This window comes from Chrysochloris asiatica, unplaced genomic scaffold (genome assembly GCF_000296735.1).
Source record: "Chrysochloris asiatica unplaced genomic scaffold, ChrAsi1.0 scaffold00056, whole genome shotgun sequence".
In the NCBI taxonomy this organism is placed as follows: domain Eukaryota; kingdom Metazoa; phylum Chordata; class Mammalia; order Afrosoricida; family Chrysochloridae; genus Chrysochloris; species Chrysochloris asiatica.
In genome coordinates this window covers 12,333,544-12,347,674 of record NW_006408574.1, presented here as the reverse complement: position 1 = coordinate 12,347,674, position 14,131 = coordinate 12,333,544, and the positions used below count along the sequence as shown (strand labels likewise).

The 14,131-nt window shown below is 42.0% G+C and overlaps 1 protein-coding gene across 1 annotated transcript in view; it reads right to left on the bottom strand.

The window, feature by feature from the left end:
* The window catches only part of KDM4C (lysine (K)-specific demethylase 4C), a 314,090-nt gene that overhangs the window by 248,302 nt on the left and 51,657 nt on the right, over positions 1 to 14,131 (bottom strand). Inside the window, exon 6 of the mRNA XM_006863764.1 lies at positions 4,719 to 4,822. Within this exon, the coding sequence (XP_006863826.1) occupies positions 4,719 to 4,822 (104 nt within the window). The remainder of the gene's footprint in view (positions 1 to 4,718; positions 4,823 to 14,131) is intronic.

Genomic DNA, 14,131 nt, shown 5'->3' with positions numbered 1-14,131 from the left:
GGGGGGGGGGACTTTTCTAAGCAAGGTGGGGCTTTCTGGCAATTTAATTATTCGATTCATAATTACCCAGAGAGTTTGCTAATGCTGCTGTTAGGTACTGTGAAGTCAGTTCCGACTCACAGTGACCCTGTGTACAACAGAACACTGCCCAGTCCTTCCTGTGTCTGAGTCCACTGCAGCCACTGTTTTACTTCACTTCCTGGGAGTCTTCTGCTTTTACATCGACTCTCCTAATTTATCAAACAAGATGTTCTTCTCCAGGGACTGGTTTCTCCTGATAACATGTCCAGAGTACCAAAGACAAAGGTCCTCACTTCCAAAGAGCATTCTGGCTGTACCTCTTCCAAGACAGATGTGTCTCTTCTAACAGCTGTCTATGGTGTATTCAACATTCTTTGCCAACACCATAATTCAAATGCATCAACTCTTCTCTGGTCTTCCTAAGTCACTGTTCAGCTTTCTCACGCATATGAGGTGATCGAAAATACCATAGCTTGGGTCAGGAGCACCTTAGTCCTCAGAGTGATAGCTTTGCTTCTTGAAACTTTAAAAAGAAGTCTCTTGCAGCAGATTTGCCCAGTGTGATATGTTGTTTCGTTTCTTGACTGCAGCTTCCATGAGCATAGATGATGGATCCAAGTAAAATGAAAACCTTGACAATTTCAATCTTTTCTGATTATTGGTCCATTTGTGAGAATTTCTGTTTTCTTTACCTTTAGATGTAGTCCATACTGAAGGCTGTTGTCTGGATCTTTATCAGTAAGTGCTTCAAGTCCTCTTAACTTTCAGCAAGCAACTTTACGTCATCCTCATTATTACAAGTTGTTACTGAATCTTCCTTCAATCCTGAAGCTGCATTCTGCTGATATGTTGCTGGAATTGTCTTTCCTTCATCTTCTGCAAAATTTTGCCTGCATGTGATATTAATGACGTTGTTCATTAATTTCCACATTCTATTGAATTACTTGTCTTTGGTCTGGGCACAAATGTAGATCTCTTCCAGGTAGAGGTAGCTGCCTTCCAGGTTGGCCTTCCACATTTCTTGGCATAGACTAGCCAAGAACCTCCATTCAATTGCTGAAACACTTCAGTTGGTAGTCCTTCGATTTCTGGACCCTTGTTTTTCACCAGTATCTCCAGAGGCAGCTTAGACTCTTCCTTCAACAACATCAGTTCACGATCACAAGCAGATGAATGTTGACCAATTCCTTCCATCTTATTTTGATGGCTCCTGCTTTGTTCTATATTTTGCGAATAAAATCCTTCAATATTGCAATTTAAGTCTTTATTTTTTTTCTTCACTTCTTTCAGCATTATTTTTGTTGCTGTTGTTAAGTGTCATCGAGTTGGTTCCAACTCACAGTGACCCTGGACAGGGTTTCTGAGGAGCAGCTGGTGAGCTTGAACCACCAACCCTGTGGTTCAAACCAACCTTACAGTCCAGTGCATTACCTCATTGTGCCACACCAGGACTCCTCTTTCAGCATGAGAAAGAAAAAAAAAACACCAAAATATAACCAAGGCCATATTTTCCAATTCGTTTTAGTTTCCAAGTTTCACATTCCAAATCACCAGTAATCATCAACGCATCTCAACTGCATGTTTGATCAAACTCAGACTGAAGAAGTTAGTAAAAATCTTCAATTTCTTCATTTTTGGCCTTTGTGGTAGGTATGTAAATTTGATGAACAGTCTTATTAATTGGTCTTCATTGTAGGCACATGGAATTTATGCAATCACTAACAACGTTGTAATTCAGGATACTTCTTGAATTGTTCGTTTTGGCGTGAACATTTCTCTTCAATTTGGCATCCCTGATGTAGAACTTGTGAATGTCTGATTCAAAAGGTCAAGCCCAGTCCATTTCAGCTCACTGGGAGACTGTTCTTTTATATACTCCATTTCATTTGCTACAACTTCCAATTTTCCTAGAATCCTAACTCATAACCTGCTCAGATTATGAACGGATGCTTGCAGATGGTGATATAAGACATTAATGTTTTTGCCTAGGAAATATTCAAATTCAAATTATGATGAACTCTGCTTTAAGGGGGCAGCTCTTCTCCAGTTATATTTTGAGTGCCTTCCAACCCAAGTGGCTTGTCTTCCAGCACCATGTAAAATAGTGTTCCATTGCGATCATAAGGTTTTCATCGGCCAAGTTTTTAGAAAGTAGATCATGAGAACCTTCTTCTCAGTTGATCTCAGTCTAGAAGCTCCAGTGAAAGCGATTCGCTATGGCTGGCCTTGTTGGTATTGAAAATACCAGTAACAAAGCATCTAGCATCACACCAACACCTAAGGCACCAGAGTATGGCAAAATGACAGATGAATGGTGGGATATTTTATTTCAGAAAACCTTTGCTGTAAGTTAGTGAAGTAAATTTATTCATACCCTTTATTGATGTACATACTTCAGTACTCTTTTTACTTACTTATTGTATTGATGCTTTAGATGAGATCTCTAGTGAATGTATAACAAAGCTATATATTTTTTAAACCACCTCCTTCTGTTGATCTACAATAGTACTGAATTTGAATATTTCCTAGGCAAAAATATTAATGTCTTACACATCACCATCTGTATTCTTTGCTTCTCTCTCGCCTTACATCTTCTGCCTCGCCTTTCAACTGTAAATGAAGTTAAAGACTATATTTTATCATCAACTTTCCTGCCATAATACATACCCCATATATTCTTAAAGGGCCTGACTCTTGAATTATCTTAATAACGCATGAGTATTTAAATATTCTCCCATCATGATAGACATAAGACATCTGGGAGTTCAGATGTCACCATCACCCACACCAATCACTGGGCAAATAAAAAAACCATTAAGGAAGTATAAACAAGTACCCAGCTTAGACAACTCTCAGAAATTGACCAGATACCTGTTCTTCTTTAAACAACTTTTTTAAACAACAGATGAGGGAAAGGAGTAAGAATTTATCATCATATTTAAAAATCCAGACAAGATTCCACGATTCATCTCTTAAAGTCAGAAATACCCCTTATTCTGGGTCAAATGTCAAGTTAAATCCTGTCTGCAGCGATTGTTGTTAGATGTCATCAAGTTAATCCCAACTCCTGGAGACCCTATATAGGGTTTCCGGGACTGTAAAGCTATGTGGAGACAGAAGTCTTACCTGGACAGCACTTAAATACCTGTGCAAGTGCCTTCCCTCTCCAACACTCCTGAAATCTAGCTTGTCCCCGCCCTCAGCCAGTGACAGCCGGTAGCTCAGCTGTCACCTGGAGGCAGAGGGGCTCTGTAGCACTGGACACGGTGACTGAGTGGTGACTCTGAGCCACATGGAACTACCACCTGCATCTCTCCTCCCCGGTCTCAATGATTTTCATGAATTATAACTGTGCTTAGGCACTAGGCTGTCCTTCCTTGGATGAAATGATAGGCATTAACTCATCTGTTCCTGTTTCTAGCACCACTAGGGGTGTGGGAGAGAGATTGCTGCCATCCACTGAGACCAGGAGGTCTTCTATCCCACTCTACTGGTACCCACCATCAATCCTCATCACCAGACAGCTGTGTCTCCCGAACGGCTCCCACACAGGCAATTGTGAGAGAGTAAAGGTGCCCAGGAACAAGGCCCTTCTCCAAGGAACTGAGAAAACTTCTGTGAACAAGGCCCCAAGACAAAGGAATGAAAAACTGGCGCTTTAAGGACCCAAGATTAATAAGTGGTAAAGTTTTAGTCGCCAGTGAAAAGCTTCTAAGTTGGGAAACAGCAGGATTATGGGAAGAAAAGTCAACTGAAAAATGGTAAGGAACAGGGAGCGATTTTTTTCATGTTTCTGCAAGTAGCTAAGTACTTAATCCTCCTCAGCCAGGAGAGGGCTTTTATTTTTCTGGTCAAAGCTTGTCTCAGTGCAGCTTTTCCACATACAAATGCTCACGCTCAGTAATAATTCTGATTCGGTAACCATCCACGGACACAAAGAAAAAGGGATGTGGTTTGTACTGAGTTTTGTAAAACTCAGTCTGCAGAAACACTGCAAAGAAGTAAGGTCACTGAATCCTCAGTTATCCATCATGAAATCTCAGCTGTAGTACGTATAAATGTGTTGGTGTTGTTGTTAAGTGCTGTCAAGTCAGTTCCGACCCATAACGATGAACCGCCGACCTTGCTGTTCAAACAGACCTTGGAGTGGAGTGCTTATCGTACATCGTCACACCAGGATACCATGTGGCAACAGAGTGGTTCCATGCTCAATGATTTCAACCAACCCTACTGCTAATAGTCACTGCTGTGAATCCCTTTTTAACAAGAGACCACATACAACAGAAATCGTGTTGTGTAAAAGGCTGCATTTTTAATGCAGACATGCTACATTGTCTGTGTTATATGTGAGCTATGTTGTTGTTAAAGGCATTGAGTCAGTTCCAACGCATAGCAACCCCGTATAGGGTTTCTGAGAAGCAGCTGGTGAGCGTGAACCGCCAACCTTGCAGTTCAAACCGACTTTGCAGTTCAGCCTATTAACCAGCATGAAATCTCTAGCAAATGTACCCAGAAATAAAATTAATTTCCAATTTACATTTCAATAAATAAATATGTTATCAAACATGATGGTGAACTTTTCTGCCCATTCCCTAAGCATGCTAACTGAAGTCAAAGATCCATCTGCCAGTGTTAACTTCATCTTAAATACACACACACACACAAAACGCATGTGTCCGAGAGTGATGGTATCGTACCTTGTTGAAGGGGATGCCGTACTTCTTCAGCACTGAGGGGGAGATCAGCGTCATCTTGTGGCGAAGAAATGCCTCACACCCTTGAGAGCTGTTTGGGAAAAACCCTAAAGAGAAATGATAAATGTTAACCGCACTGTCTCAACATAAAATCTCATTTCCTCTGTAGTCTAGTATTCTTACAGGCACACAATACAGAACCACGCCACCAACAAACAAAAAAAGTCCGGCACCAAAAATGAGAATCAGACTTCTTCAAGATCATGGGCTGCATATTTACACCCCCAAAGGTTCATACTGCAGGACTGTTTTCAGAACATTTAAAATTGCTAAACCTTCAAAATCAAATTTCACTGTGGTTTTTGCAACACATTTTAATTCAACCTGCCTAATATCTGCTGTGATATTAGGTTGTGAGGAGAAGGACATCATGGGAAAGTGAGCGGTCAGCGGAAAAGAGGAAGCACTCCCAACAAGATGGACTGACACATTGGCAGCATCAACGAGCTCAAACACATCAAGAATTGTGAGGCTGGCAAAGGACCGGGCAGTGCTTCATTCTGTTGTGCCAGAGGGTCGCTATGAGTCAGAATCAACTCGACAGCACCTAACAACAATATCTGCTAGAACCCAAGTAGCACAGGGTGGGGAGAGGGGAGGGGGGTGTTAAGCCCTCAATATAGGATCTGATGTCAGCCATGCAGAGCGCTGTGGATCAGGTTCTACTCCGACCCACGTGGGGTCAGCAGGAGCCAAGTTCTCTTTATGTAACAGCTGCAGGATGGATACGGTGCACTAAGGCACCACACAGGTTGACAAGGGGTTCAAACATAACAACAATTGTGAGGAGGGCAGAGCGTTTCATTCTGTTGTGCACAGGGACCAACTCCATGGCAACGCACAACAAAGGTATAGTTTTAACCAAGAATCTCTCTTTTTACAATCCTTGAAGAGACAGTTTCAGAAGCACTTAATCCCAAAACCTGACACACAGCACACATATCATTCTTTGCTTCTTCCTGATCAACTTAGCCCTAACTGCTAGGACATGTTCTCAGGAGGGACCAGCGCCTGAAGAAGGACATCATGCTTGATAAAGTGGAGGGTCAGTGAAGAAGAGGGAGATCTCCAACGAGACGGATGGACACAGTGGCAGCAGCTATGGGCTTAGTGATAACGATTGTGAGGTTGGCCTAGGACTGGCCAGTGTTTCATTCTGTTATGCACGGGGTCACTATGAGTCGGAACTGACTGAATAGCATCTAACAAGTTGATGATTTCAAGGACCAACAGCAGTCAAATGCTCGACAACCGGCCTCACCAGCCTGTCTGCAGGAGAGTTCCGAGAAGGGAAGGGAAGGGAGCAACACAACCACAACCCTTCCCCGCAGCAGAATGTTGTGTACCCTCAGCTGCTCTCCGTTTCCTGGCTTCAGTCCTGCTATCTAGTCTAGTAGCCTCCCACTTGCTCAGAGATTCAGGCTAGAGGGAAATGAATGAACTCGCCGCCCGGTCTTCACCTTCCTCGTGCAAGTACACCGGAGAAGGAGACAAGCAACAGGAGAGAGATGACAAGGATGGGACAGCCCGAGAGGAGAAGTACCCGGAGAATCAGGGAGAAACAGAAGGCACAGAAAACCTGTGTGGAGCCCATGGGGAAGCACGATGCTGTTCACCTGCTCCCCTGCCACAGGAAGGTGACGTGATGGAAGGATGCTAACCTGGGAGTATGGAATCGTGTCACGTGTCGAAGTAAATAATGCTTTATTGGTGCAAGGAGCCCTAACAACGCCACAAGTGTTGGGCTGGTGACTACAAGGTCAGCGGTTCAAACCTATCAGCAGCTCAAAGGGAGAAAGATGCAGCTATCTGTCCCGTACAGATGACAGACTTGGAACCTGTAAGGAACTTTCTACTCTATCCTAAAGGATTGCTGTGAGTGGGAATATGCTCAACCGTCATGGGGTTTGTTTGTTTGCTTTTGTTTTGCTGACGCCGTAACTATTAGGAAGGAAATCAATCCAATAGTCAGAAAACAACCCATTAGGAAAACAGGGGGTGGGGCGGTTGCCGTCAAGTCGATACTGATTCATAGGGACCCTGTCTAGGGTTTCTAAGGCTGTAAATCCTTACGGGAGCAGAAAGCCTCATCTTTCTCCTGCAAAGCGGCTGGTGCATTCAAACTGTTGGCCTTGCAGTTCGCAGCTCAACACATAACCCACTAGGCCACTAGGACCGCTTTAGGGAATACGGAGCAAGAAGGAAAAACTTAATAGTTCTACTTAACCATCTGCATCTAGATTTTAAAAGAGAGTGAAGAATATCAGGAAGTAAGTGTGTGTTGATGGAAACAAAGAGAGTTCCATTTGCCCTACATGGTCATATTCTTAACACAAATAGAATCAAACACTCAGCCACATAATCTACCCCACAAAAGATCACAGAGGTTAGTGGGCAGAGAAGAAGGATCGATTAAGGCAAGTATCCAGTCCTAAACCCAGGAAGCAAGACCCCCCCCCCAGCTGGATATCCCCAAACTCTCAAACCATAGAAACATTTTAATAATCCAACTCAAATGAATATATCACACTTTTCAAATCTGCAACCTGGTGCATCAGTAAATGAATTAAGTTTTAAATTAAAATCAATGAAGAAAGAAGAGTCCATTTAATTTTCTTCTGATATGGATTTGTAATCAGGACCTGAACAATGTGGTGGCTGGTCATAAGTTAATTTAAATTGGAAAACCACTGAAGGGAGGTAATTTGCAGTATATTAAGAACTTCATATGGGTTCCGAATCTATATTTACAACAGGAATTATATTTTACATCACCCTGGAAAACACACCATCAACAGCACAAATTACACACAGAGCATGTGTCTGAAAACAAATTTAACTCAGAATTTCTGCAGAAGTACATGGTTCATATCCTCCATCACACAAGTCTATCAAAAGTATTGTATTCAACATCTAAACAAACACATAAAACCAGAAAACTGTTGTTTTTAAATGTCGAGTCACTTCTGACTCACAGCAACCCTGTGTAGGCGTTCCGAGAAGTAGCTGGTGGGTTTGAACCGCTGACCTTGCTGTTAGCAGTCCAGTGCTTATCCTACAGCACCATACCAGGCCTCCAAATATAAGATAGCTAGGTAGAAATTTCAAGAGGCAAGTGGAAATACTGGTTTAACATCAAGGAGAGAGGCCTGGACCGGACATGTTTAAGACTCACTGGGATTTGAAAAAGTTACTAGAAGAAAATGCCATTAAAAAAAAATAAAATCAAGTATTAGATCCTTGTTAATATGGCCTCATCTGTCCTCTCTCACTTTGTTGTTAAGTTTAATCAAATCAGTTCCCACTCGTAGCAGTCCTGTACTGTATAGAGTTTCCAAAGAGCAGCTGGTGGGTTTGAACTGTTGACTTTGTGGTTCACAGTCCAGTGCTGAGCTCACAGTCCCATACCAGGAGTCCCTTTCAAGATAGAAAATACAAAAAAACAAACCACTGCCACCACGTTGAGCCAGACTCACAGCATCTCTACAGGATAGAAGACAACTGCCCCATGGCGTTTCCAAGGCTTCCATCCGTACCGGAGCAGACTGGGACATCATTCTCCTGCAGAGAGGTGGCTGCTGCCTCAAACCACCAACCTTTCAGTTAGCAATTGATCCACTGCATCATCAGAGCTCCTTTGTCAAGATTATTGTTGTTGTTGTTGTTATGTGCCATCAAGTCAGTTTCGACTCATAGAAATTCTATACGGGGTTTCTGAGGAGCAGCTAGAGAGTTTGAACCATTGATCTTGCGAATCCCTACAGCACCACACCAGGCTTGGTGGTGGTGGTCATGTGCCACGGAGTCAGTTCCGACACATAGCGATCCTGTACAGGGTTTCCTAGGCTGTAAATCTTTACAGAAGCAGAAAGCCTCATCTTTCTCCCGTGGAACAGCTGGTAGTTTCAAACTGCTGACCTTGAGATTAACAGCCTGATTTGTAACCACTATGCTACACTAGGATTACTAGGCATTAAACACACAGACACCAACAGCTTATATTCAGGAACTCAATGAATTCTTCAAAACAATTGTTCTTTGGTTCCATTTTGTTGAAATACTGCTTTTCTCATAAGGCAGCAAGACTGCAAACTGTGTTCTAAGTAAAGACGTAAAAGAACTCAGTCTTGTGACGCTGTCGTCTTAAACAAGATTCCCACCAACCTGTCAACGTATAAAACAGGCCGCAGAGAAATCTCAATCACGTATTTTTCTCAGGAACTCGAAACGTTCACCAAAGTAAATCATCTCCCCTTTTTCTTTTTAATATCCACAATAAAGGTTGAATGGAATGTAGTCCTTCCCCTTCACTTTAATCCACATGCTGTTTAACTTCATGGAACAGCAAAGATAAGAGTCCAATTTCCACACATATGAAACGTGGACACTTTAAAAACTGAGCACCTTCTAAACTGTCACTCATGTTTACACACTGTACCTCTCCTCTTCTCCTTACTTTCCATTCAATTGGTATCAAACCAATAATTAGGAAATACTGCCCTAGCATTACAGACAAGCATAACAGATTTTTTAATTGCAACAATTTCCATGAGATTTTTTTTGTTATTGCATTATATTCACACTAAATTGGGGGGGTAAAAAACCCTGTATCAATGAGAAAACATTTGAAGGGCAAAAATCCAACTGCTGGCTTTATTAGATACAGGCCTGAAGGGCAAAAATCCAACTGCTGGCTTTATTAGATACGGGCCTGATGTTGTTCAGATAAACTATCTGTAGGTGCCGCCGTCAATCAGAATTTCAATAGAATCCAAAGATGAAAGCATCCATGCATAAAAGGCAATGTGATAATTACGGTGTGCAGACAAGATAATGGAAAATATCCGAGCCTGCTTTTAATTTTATGTATCAAGTGCTGCCTTGACCTAGACATTCTATAATGCTCCATCACATTTACTAAGTTATGTTATCATTTTAATTATTTAGCAGAATTCAATTAATTTGGCAGGCATCTGGTCAACAGAAGCGAATCTTCCTCTTTTTAGTAACGTGAAGTCTTTTCCGTGTTTCGTTTCTCAGAATCCTGCTGCCACACCGTTTTGAGTAAATGTGCAACTGAGTTGAAAGTTCTGGTTCAGGTTTTAAGTTTAATTTCTTACTGGTTAAATCAATTATACAGAGAATTTACATCAGAACTTTGTGTGTGCCACTCAACACTATAAAATTTACTTTGGCTTCATTTTCAAACTTCTCTGGTGTGAAGTTAGTGCGAAATGGTGAAATAATTATTACTGAAAAGAGGATAGTTCAGCGTACACTTTTAGCCCGAAGTTCATGGCTTGTGTATGTGAGGATTACAGTAATCATCTTCAAGTTCTACCTTAATCTATTATCCAGTACCAGAACACATCCACCTCCACATTCATGACAATGGTGGTTGAACAAGGTTCAAGATTACAATTACGTTGTTATTACTACTATAATGTGTTACACTGTAAAATCACCAGGGCTTTCTCGTTATTAACCTGCCAAATTATAATAATGCTTCTGACGTGTGATACTGTCCTAATACTCTTCCACAATTTGGGGAAGGGTAACTTTCAGATGCCATTAACAATTTCTGCTCAGGATTATCCTGTCAAAGAATGGGGTTTCTCACTGTGTTCATTTCATCATGAAACAAAAGATCACTGGATGAGGGGACAGAGTTTCTCCCCTAATAGAATGAGATCTCTGGGTGATACAAACAATTTGCACTATTGTGGCGCTGTGGGTTAATGCGCCAGACTGCAAAGCCATTTAAACCGCAAGGATGGTGGTTCAAGCTCACCAGCTGCTCCTCGGAAACCCCATACAGGGTCGCTATGGGTCAGAACCAACTCAACGGCACATAACAACAACAATGACAACTAACTTACAGGAGTCCTGGGGTGAAGCTGTACAATAAGTCCTGGACCACAAAGTCTGTTTGAACTGTGAGGCTGATGGTTCAAACTCACCAGCCGCTCTTTGGAAACCCTATATAAGGTCGCTATGAGTTGAAACCAACTCGACAGCACTTAACAACAACAACTAGCCTAAAAGTTGGGGGTTCAAGTCTACCCAACTACCCAAGAAGAATGGCTTGGCCCTCTACTTCAGTGGAGCGGCTCTCCAGAGTTGAATCAACAGTTACAGACTTCTGGTTTGAGCAACACACGGCAAAGCCAGCATTATCGGCAGTTCACCGATAATGCTGCTCACAGAGAATTCCAACCTAGATAAAAGCAGGGTGCCTTGCTCCTTAGTTGTCACCCAGATGGGACGGACTTCAGGATCCCCTGAAAGTAAACACTTCGCAGCCTACTGCTTTCGTGGGAGTGGAAGCTAGCAACGGCAGGACAAGGGTAGTAGGGTGCAAACCTGCTTCTCCTCCCAGGACAAAGAAGACATGGCAGGCCTAGTCTGGAACAGAGTGAAACCATCCATAAAGCATCCAGAAGAATTCTGCACCTGGGTCCAAGATGGTCAGCAGTCATCTGTGCCTTAGTCACCAGTGACTGTCACCTTAATACTTACAAAAGATCACCGACACACCCAGTGGGCACAGAGGAATGGGGAGTCAGCATGTGATGGAACAGCCGCCTCTCTCCCACTGAGGGATGGCATACCAACCAGGAGAGGAGGCCCAGAAACCCCACAGCCTAACAAGAGTAAGTGCAATCACATGGTGAAGCTAAGCTGCCAACTACGATAACCGTAAAGATTGCACAGCAGGGGACAGCATGCACAAATTAAGATGGAAAAATTAAAACTGTTCAATCAGAGAACTACTAAAAAGCCAGGAGCTTGAAAAGAATAAAACTAACAGAGTGACAAGTTAACCCAGAAACACCTCAAAACCAAAGAACCTATCCAGGTAAGAAGCACCGAAAGGAAACTTACCATGAGCTAGTCTTTCCAGACGTTTCCCATGCTCCGGGGGGATAGCGTACCTAAAATTGTAAATACACACAAAAATGTTAGCGTGATAATCCTTCAGTAAGGTTCCTAAGGATTTCTGTTCCTACATAATGTCGCATATGAAATAGTTCAAAAAACTCCGCGTGGATGAACCGAGTAGAAATCAGAAAAATGATTGGTCATGTTTTAGACATGACTGGAAAAAAATAATAAACTTCTAGTTTATTATTTCAACGTCCCACTGTGGTGCTGTGGGTTAATGTGTTGAATCACAAGGTCTGTGGCTCAAGTTCACCAGCTGCTCCTCAAAAAGCCTATACAGGGTCACTATGGGTCAGAACCGACTCAATGGTACTCACCAACAACAAGTACTACTGGTCCAACCACATTTTACAGATTTGAGAACAAAGGCCCCAAACAATAAACCATTGTAGCCAGACAACGAGTTCCTAACCCCCAAAAGAGAGTGGGGAACCTCTCCCCAATATCATGGCACCCAAGACTCCTGGACTCTTTCTGTTCTATGTTTTTACTTTGTGATTGGTTAGCTGTGGCTACTTGTAAGCAGAACAGGTGAACTAATGCTCAGTTTCACACTTAAGACATTTTTATTGACAATGAAAAGCCATCATTCCAGCACTTAATTCTCCACAATTTCAAACAGACTTTATATTTTTTAAATTACCAGCCTCTACCAGACGTCTTTACTTATTTCATGATCATATGGCTTCTAAAATCTTGATTATAGTAAAAATAACTTTTACTCTAAAAGAATACAAACAATCATTTCACATTCCTGATGTTTATTACAAGTCACTGGAATATTTTACTGTATGTAAACTTCCTAACAAAAATGTAAAACTATGGTCTCAAAATATTTTATACAAGCACTAAGCCTTATGGTCATTTTTCATGAGAAAACAGAAGGGTCTCGGGAAAAAATATAATGAATCATTTTCCTACTGTAAGAAAACATAATGTTATTTTTTAGAATCTGCATTTACTATGTTTCCTAGCTCTGTATATATTAAGTACAAGTTACTTTTTACTAAAATAACTTATCTAATTTTACTTAGCAGCACACTTGGTTGCATTTAGTGGCACTGATAACATATGCAAAAGTTAATTGGATCCGTGTAACTAAGCATTTCACTAAAAGAAAATCCAACCATATATCCTGTTCCTTAAAGCACTGTTAATGAAATTATTCCAACTGAATTGAAGAGATAAAATTTTCGCATAACTAAATGACAGCCAGACAATGTATATTTATGGCCACATTTACCATTTTTAAGCCCTGCTTTACATCACCAAGCAAAGCCAGAAACGATAAAAGCATATCCTGTGTGCATAAGTGTCACACAGCTCCTCCAGCAGGTCCTCAGAGGAGACCCACATGTGTGCAATTGGCATGAATATGCACACAAACACAGACACAGTAGGTACATGCCTGCCCAGAGAGGGCTAGACATGGATGGAGATATTTAAATGCATGAATCTGCTTTTTCTGAAAATATAGCATGAAAGTTAAATTTAACATCTGTCTGCAGTTCAACTAGTGTTTCACAGGAAACTTAAGTCTGTTCGTCTCAAAAGAAGGGAGGGAAAGGTAAGACACAAGGTGGATCTAGCCCAACTCTGACCCTCCTCTACCCAACGCTTTTAAAATCTGAATCAGACACTTCAGCCCCCTGTTTCCCGATCTTGGTGGCCCTCAGCATTACTGATGCTAGGTTACATAACTGTTACGTGGTATGCACACATCTTCTAAAGCACAGGGCAGATGAATCCATTGCACATAGGTGAGCAGTTCTCCACACACACAAAGTGGCCGTGAGTCACAAGTGACTCAGGGGCAACCAACTACCTCTTAGACGCAATTCTCATCTAAGGACTTTCTGTATAGGAAGTCCCGGATAGGACTTCCCGTCTGCCTGTCTGCCTGCCTGGCTGGCTGGCCTCTCTTTCCCATCAGCTTTTAGACAGGATCATCTCCTCTGACTTAGAAACCCTTCTGAGTCCCTCATTCCGCTCCAACAACTACTCCGTTCTTCTCATGACTGCGCACACAGTCTCCTCCACAGACTGGGTCCCAAGTACCCTTCCTGCCCACTGCAATCTGCACCATTTCTATCTCTCTCCAAAGAACTGCTTCCACAAAGGTTCCCACGTGCTCTCATCCTTACTTCTGCTGTGGCGTTGTGGGAGTTTAGTTTCAGAGCATGCGAGGGAAGGAAGAATCCCCACTGAATAGTTTTCATCCTGTTTAGATGAGGCTTATCAATGGAGAAAAGACTGAAGTTGTCAAGGATTTCATTCTTCTTGATCAACCATCAACACTCATGGAAGCAGCAGTCAAGAAATCAAATGACGTATTGCATTAGGCTAATATGCTGCACAAGACCTTTTTAAAATGTTGAAGAGCAAAGATGTCAGCTTGAGGACTAAGGTGC